This window comes from Daldinia caldariorum, assembly GCF_022478825.1.
Source record: "Daldinia caldariorum strain CBS 122874 unplaced genomic scaffold F4812scaffold_8, whole genome shotgun sequence".
In the NCBI taxonomy this organism is placed as follows: domain Eukaryota; kingdom Fungi; phylum Ascomycota; class Sordariomycetes; order Xylariales; family Hypoxylaceae; genus Daldinia; species Daldinia caldariorum.
In genome coordinates, this window is record NW_025953044.1 from 1,363,585 (window position 1) to 1,370,662 (window position 7,078).

Here is a 7,078-nt window from a genome sequence, read left to right on the forward strand (position 1 = left end):
GGCCCATCCAACTTACATAGCTGATTGCTTGTCCGTCGTAGCAAGAAAAAAAAAAGTAAAGAAAGAAAGAGACATTACGTACATAGCATGCCATCTACACTATACGCAATAGGTAGGGCTTTTGCAGTTGAATAACAATTCTTCATCATAACCCCTTTCGAGGAGGCTTCCATTCGATTTTGACATCGACACCAATTTCGTCATTATCGTTCATTAGCATGCCACACTACCGCACGCTCTCATGTTCATCCTTCTTCCCCCAGGCGCTGCTTGCCCAGCCGATCCAGCTCCCGCGCTTGTTCTCCGCGCGCTCCTTTTCGTTGTTCTCCTGAACAAGCCTCAATGGTCTCGGTTTGTTACCCGCGAGCGTAGTGCCCTTTTCAGCTATGCTGCCTATAGTTCTAGGCGGGCTCTGGCTGGCGGAGGTAGCTGTCGTTCCATCCGCGGCCGAGTCACCACTCACACTGCTAGTTTCGCTGCGCATACCCGGAAAGTTGCCTGAGCTGCCGTTGGTGCTCGAATGCGATCGACCTCCAGGCGAGAAGAATGACTGGGAATGTCGCGCTGACGACGATGTAGTACTTAGAGTTGGGGATAGCGGACCGTCGGGCCCCTTGTACATGGCGTTCACAATACCGGCTGCTCCCGACAGCTGCTCGCTCATAGGTCGTCCGAGGCGTCGCGCTGAGCTCTGAGAGCGCCCGATCCCGGTAAGAGGAATGCTAGGAGCCGTCTCCGGGTTGGTGTGCGCAGAGACTGACTGGGCTGGGTGTGCCGCAGACATAGTCAGAGGCCTTGGCTTCGGTCGAGCCGTAGGGCCAGTGGCGATAGATTTGGCGCGCAATAGGAACGAACTTCCCTGAGGAGTCGCTGGAGGTGGTGGGAGATCCTTGTGTACATTCGCGCCTGGTTTAAAGTCGGAGGACTGGTCGAGGATGTGCTCGAATTCTTGGTGTTGGAGGAGCCGCTCGATGATTTTGTTAATATACAACGTAAGGGCTTTGTTCTGGTCCTTAGCAGCGCGTAGTTCAGTCTCGAGACGGCGCACAGTCTCCTCATCAGCAGCCTTCTCGTCCCCACCGAGAGCACCCAATTCATCGGCCAAACTAGCTCCTGCCGCCGGCGGATTGTCCCCGGCGTTGGACCGACCTTCGAGAGCATTTAGTGCGTCTTGATTGGTGCCAGACACACTCATGTAGCCAAAGTCGCCCTTGCCAAACTCGCCGTGGAGCGTTTTCTCCTGTAGAAGTAGCTGATATGACTCGTTATCTTCCATCAGCCGTGCGTTGGCCATTCGGGCCTCCATGAGCAAGCGTTCAACTTCGTGCAGGCGTCCGCCGCCTTGATTCTCAGTCTCCACAAGTTTGATCTGGGCTTCTGCGAGCTCGAGACGTAGGGACTCAATCAACTTATCCTTCTGAAGCAAGAGCTTGGAGTTGTTCCTAGAATCGCTACGCTGAATCGAAGAAGGCGGAGCAAAATTCCCGTTCTCTACACTAGGAGAGGGATTACTCGCTGTGATGGTATTCAAATTAGCAATTGCACACATGACGCAACGCGGTTCGGATGCTCACATTGCCTCGTCGGGCGATTTTCGTCCTCTGCGTTCCTCTGGTTAAGGGCCTCCTTTAGTCTATTGATCACAGTTTGCATCTCCTCTTCACGATTCCCCATCTCTTCCTTCTCTTTCATCATGGAGCTCCGTTCGGTTTCGTAGATTGCTTCCATCTCGCGAATTTGCCTCGCGGCGTCCCGTTTCTCGTTTCTAAGTGCCTCGATCTGCTCCTCGCTCTCGTGCACCCTTTCTTCTAATTTAGCCTGCTCTTTAAGGGCATCGTCGAGTCTTGTCTGCAGAACCTCTGCTTGTTTCTTATGCTGCTCGGAAGCGATATCTGCCTTTTGTAACCGCTCTTTTAGGTCTTCGATCAGAGCAAGCGTCTCGGCGCGGGCCTCAGTGTTACCAGATGTGCTGGAAACACTTAGAGACGAGGTTGACCTGTGCGTAGCAGCGGCTCGCGCTGATATTGGTGTACCGCCTCGGGTAGACCGTGTCCTCGATGGGGTGTTAGAGGTTCCTGTACCATTTGTGGAAGAAGTCGGTGTAGACGCTCGAGTCTGTCTCGAAGGAGGTGTGTTCTCGGTCGAGGAAGTCCGGCCGTGCGCTGCGGATAGCGGCTTCTTAGGTGTAGCGGACATTTGTCCGGTTTAATGGCGACAGGTGGGTAAATTACGATTTTGTATAGGAGGTATACAGGAATGCTACTGTAGGTAGCCGAGTTTGCGGTAGGTCTGTTTCGTCGCTATATTCAAAAGCCGAAACAGTAAATACAATGCAATGCCCAATGTAATGTTGGAGAATATGTTATAATGGGGGGGGGGTTGTATTGAAAGTTGGTTGTTATGTCAATCGAGAGGAATGGAACAAGGAAACAAGACCGACAATTCAATAGGTTGGCCGGTAGACGACTCAGGTGTGTTTCTGGTTGAATTTTTGAACCGTACCTTATGTTGTTTTGTCCGAGTGGCTCATATGCGATTGTGGTTCGTGAATTAGTGGCGCGGGATGCAACGACCAAACTGTACTTGTCTTGGGTTGGAGTTGGAATTTGCAATACAGGAGGACACTTCCAAGTTCCAACAGACGCTTGCTCAAGCAGCCAAGATGTAACGTACGAAGTACTGTACTATGGTTTAAGCTGGTAGTAGTAAATTCCCCGTTGACCGTTCGTTACTTCCGTACAAAATAGGGGACTGGTTCCTAGTGATGCGCTAGAGTTGCGCTAGACTGGGTCTACACCGTTGTTTAGACTTTAGACCGTTGAATTGTTGAAAGAGCGCTTAGCCTATCCGGGCTTATCCGTTTCTGATTTTCTGATTCTGACCCTTTCCGGTCCTTCTCCAAGTCAGGCGAGACTCAGCCACGCGGGATCAACTTTTCCCAGGGACTCACGAATCCTGGACTTGGCTTGTTCTGTCTCTGATTTTGAAGCAAAAATAGCATGTACCATCAGTATAGTTAATGGAGATGTTTCGTAGGTTAGGTACCTAACCTAGTTAAGTCGAGATTGTAGTAGTAGGTAACTTTGATGTCGAAGTTCAAATGTAATGTTCTTTTTTAAATATTTCACATTTAAATGTTCATACTTTAGAACTCCTTTTGGGCCCTCTTTCCTTTTCTATATCGTAACCCCCTTTTCGCTTGCAAAGTTTAATTAACGTTTATGCAGCTTCTCAAGGTACTTAGGTACGTATTCTCGGTGACGGGTGACGGATGACAGATGACCGAGGGACGGTGTGGATTGCTTGGATCCATGTGGAACATGTTTTATATCAGAAGGACGGACCCAATAATAGGAGGACCGACGAAATATCTCGACATTTGCTGTTTTGGAAGTTAGTTGGTTGGTCTTTCTTTGTTCTTTGTACTAAAAAGTCAAGTCGGATAAAACAATAGTATAACTTGCATCATAACTTCATAAGCGCACAAAAAGGAATAAAGAATCTAAGCTTGATTCATAGGATTGGGATTTACCTACCTATTCTTAAGCTTGATATGAGGTACTTATGACATAGGTAAACTTTATGTCGATAGCATTTGATAAATCGCTTGAATATGATGAAGGCTCAACAACGTCTGGTTGTCCCATCGAATTAAAGTAAAAGGACTGGATGGACATCTTTTAGTAATGAATAATTAACTACCCCAGGTATCTTCAAACGCTATCTTCTTTATGACTATTGCTGAAGTCGCCTAGTTGATATTCTAAGGAGAGGGTCCAAAAAGTCCTACCTATGCGATGCCCTCTTACAAAATTATTATTAGAAAGTAATGGTTGACGTAATAACAACATGTAAGAGCTGACGATTGAACTTGCTGATGCAATGAATTGTGACAATAATAAACTGATCACAGGAATTGATTGCTTATCCTGGTAGTCACAACTGGCCATTAAACGGAGAGTATTCAGAATCCCTAGTCATAGGTAGCCTTAGACAAAGATGATTGTTGGGTATCATTTATATTCTTTTCGAAGTCCGCAAGCTTCGTTTGGATTGACACTTAATATTTGGTCTAAAGGGCTACCTAGAGAATTTAAGGCGAAGCCTCACAAATGTGCTTCCTTGCGGAAGTTTACTAGCCGTCATAATTCATGAACGGCCGACTACCATGACCTTTTCCCAACCAGTGAACCCCAACGCCGTTAGATGATGCCGCATCTAAATCTAAGCCTGCTGGTCGCTGAGGATATCGGAGTCACCAGCGTCCAGAATGGCCATGGTAGAGCAACGGAACAGCTTACCGCAGGCAGTACCTAGCTCAATCTGTATTCACGAAAAAGTAAGCCAACTGAATTACCCTCCAAAGCCGATAGGGCTTCTTCTCTGGGTAGGTTCGTAGACACGGCAGGCCCGTCTACTAACCGTAGAGATAAAAACAAATAAAAGAGAGAGAAGAATTGAGTATCAATATAGTGATACATCTTCTATACTGGAGTTTAAGGAGATGCGGAAACTTACGTTGGTGCCGGAGAAGTGGTGAACTGGGGCCTTGGACAACATAGAGTAGTATTCCAGCTCGGACTTGCGCAGAGGAGGAGTGTTGCCGGAGATGATGACAAGCTTGGCCTTGCCGGATCGCAGGCTCTTCAGGGTAGACTTGTAGCCAAGGGTAACTGGGGAAAAAAATAAGTCAGTAAGAATGGCATTTTATTTTCGTTTGGGTAGATGAATCGCACCCTTTCCGGACTTCATAACAAGCGCAAGACGCGAGTTGATGCTGTTGGCATCCTTCTTGTTCTTCTTGGGGGCCATCTTGACAGGTTGGTATGAATTGACCGTTTGTTGTTGATGTCGAGTTGGTGTTGTTGTCAAGAATGGGATAAAAATCAACCAAGAGGATACAAGAAAATAATTAACTATGCGAAAAGTTCTAGTGGGGTTCGGGTTACATGATACAGGCTCTTTCCGAAAATTCTGGTGGTTCATGGTTTTAAACCCTAACTCCACTTTTTCTCAGGCGAATTGATATTGAATGAGCCAATAAGGTGCACCGCCACCAACCCACTTCGCCCGCTTATGTGACTCGCCCTTTGCTTTGAAATCAAAGTAGGAATTTCACCGCAGACCTCAAAGGAGCCCCAGTCCCTCTCTGCTCCTTCGTCGACATCATCTTTCCAACAACAACCATACCCTCATCTTACGATAAATTTCATCAAGAAAATCGTTCAAGATGGCGCGTCGTCCGGCAAGATGTTACCGATACTGCAAGAACAAGGTAAGCCCTCCAAGACTTCTCTAATACCTTCAACGACTTTGCACAAAATAATATCGTCGAAATTTATCCTGTTGATCGCAAAATGCCTTGCTTGATTGCGATTCCTTCTCATCCGTCCCGATTACAAATCGCATTCTGAACCACATCGACTATCACGAAGCGCCCATTAAATCCATTAAATTAAGACCAAACGAAAGCAAGGATGGATAGACTAACGTAAATGTTTTTTTTTTAGCCGTATCCCAAGTCTCGCTTCAACCGTGGTGTCCCCGACCCTAAGATCCGTATCTTCGATCTTGGCCGAAAGCGTGCGACCGTCGATGACTTCCCTCTCTGCATCCACCTCGTCTCCAACGAGTATGAGCAGCTGAGCTCCGAGGCTCTGGAAGCCGCCCGTATCTGCGCCAACAAGTACCTCGTCAAGACCGCCGGAAAGGAAGGTTTCCACATGCGTGTCCGAGCTCACCCCTACCACGTCGTCCGCATCAACAAGATGTTGTCTTGCGCTGGTGCCGATAGACTGCAGACTGGTATGCGTGGTGCCTGGGGTAAGCCCAACGGCACTGTTGCCCGTGTCAACATCGGTCAGATCATCCTGAGTGTCCGAACTCGTGATGCTAGTAAGTATAATGACGTATGTCGTATCTATGAGGAATCTATCATCTAACCACTTTCTACAGACCGTGCTTTCGCCCTTGAGGCCCTCCGACGATCTCAGTACAAGTTCCCTGGCCGACAAAAGATCATCATCTCCAAGAACTGGGGTTTCACTCCTCTCCGACGTGAGGAGTACCTCGAGAAGAAGGCTGCTGGCCGTGTCAAGGTTGACGGTGCCTACGTTCAGTTCCTTACCAACCACGGTAACCTTGCACAGAACATCAAGCGTTTCCCTGATGCATTCACTGAGTCTGCTTAAATGGGTTGTTGTGACAAGGAAGCAAATCTGGGTTGAGGGGACAGGCGTATAATGGATTACCATAGCACTGCTACATTGACAGTCAATTCGGATCTTGCATTTACACAATGACCTTGATGACTTTGTGACTTGAGCTCTGAGCTTCTGGTAGATTGAGAAATTAGTAAAACGTACAGTACGTACCTAGGTAGCTTCTGAATTGATTTTGTGATATCCCCCGAATGCTTATAGTAGATGTCCTAATTCCTATTCAACCCCTTACAAGTACCCACTGTCAAGGGTGCCCATATCCTGGCAGATTGATGTCTAAACAGCCCAAGAACAGCCCGAGGGCAGCTCAAGATATCGACTAGACTGGCCTGAAGTTCCGCAAAAGCCAGCAAACCATGACTCACCTCTGACTTGGTCAGCCACGTCGTAGACTGAGGTGGTGAACTAGAACTAGTATCTCTTGAGGGATGTGACTCTTTGTAGTAGTAGTAACTCTGAAATAGTTTTCAAGGTAAACGACTGTGGAGTAAATATAGTAGCAAAACGAAAACACATCATAAAATGTTGAATGGAACAGGGCTAACAAGAACGGAGGTCTATAGCAGGGATTGAGTATCGGAATATTTTACTAGAGTGGAAAATACATTGCGACCATGCTCACAATAGCCGCGAAACAGTAAGATAGAAAGCTTATTGTGAGTGGTTGGATGATCTTTCAGAAAGCTTTAGTGATTAATCCATGACCATGATCATGACTCTGGGAAATAAGGGATATTGGGGGGGGGGGGGGGGGGGGGTTTAAACTTTTATGGCAAATGTACAAAAAACCCATTTAAAAGTATAACAAATGTAAGTGACCAAATGAATAATTTTTTGGGGTATTTTAAATATTATAT

At 47.0% G+C, this 7,078-nt stretch overlaps 3 protein-coding genes across 3 annotated transcripts; 1 reads left to right on the forward strand and 2 right to left on the reverse strand.

The window, feature by feature from the left end:
* Window positions 1-226: 226 nt before the first annotated feature.
* On the reverse strand, window positions 227-2,196 carry F4812DRAFT_459408 (uncharacterized protein; the record flags this gene model as incomplete). Its single annotated transcript, XM_047937538.1, has 2 exons — window positions 227-1,515; window positions 1,575-2,196. 2 exons carry the CDS (start codon window positions 2,194-2,196, stop codon window positions 227-229), a joined length of 1,911 nt encoding a protein of 636 aa, XP_047790442.1.
* Window positions 2,197-4,224: 2,028 nt separating this feature from the next.
* Window positions 4,225-4,812, reverse strand: F4812DRAFT_459409 (cytosolic large ribosomal subunit protein L30; the record flags this gene model as incomplete). Its single annotated transcript, XM_047937539.1, has 3 exons — window positions 4,225-4,323; window positions 4,519-4,673; window positions 4,737-4,812. The coding sequence occupies 3 exons, from the start codon at window positions 4,810-4,812 to the stop codon at window positions 4,225-4,227; spliced, it is 330 nt and encodes a 109-aa protein (XP_047790443.1).
* Window positions 4,813-4,938: 126 nt separating this feature from the next.
* F4812DRAFT_429046 (ribosomal protein L10e) lies at window positions 4,939-6,934 on the forward strand. Its single transcript, XM_047934236.1, has 3 exons — window positions 4,939-5,275; window positions 5,511-5,895; window positions 5,956-6,934. The coding sequence occupies exons 1-3, from the start codon at window positions 5,231-5,233 to the stop codon at window positions 6,189-6,191; spliced, it is 666 nt and encodes a 221-aa protein (XP_047790444.1). The 5' UTR covers window positions 4,939-5,230; the 3' UTR covers window positions 6,192-6,934.
* Window positions 6,935-7,078: the final 144 nt, after the last annotated feature.

Bases quoted from the DNA above. Each gene is read 5' to 3' on its own strand.
- F4812DRAFT_429046 (XM_047934236.1), top strand. From the start codon at position 5,231: ATGGCGCGTCGTCCGGCAAGATGTTACCGATACTGCAAGAACAAG. The intron at 5,276-5,510 runs GTAAGCCCTCCA...TTTTTTTTTTAG, and splicing joins ACCGATACTGCAAGAACAAG to CCGTATCCCAAGTCTCGCTT. The intron at 5,896-5,955 runs GTAAGTATAATG...CACTTTCTACAG, and splicing joins TGTCCGAACTCGTGATGCTA to ACCGTGCTTTCGCCCTTGAG.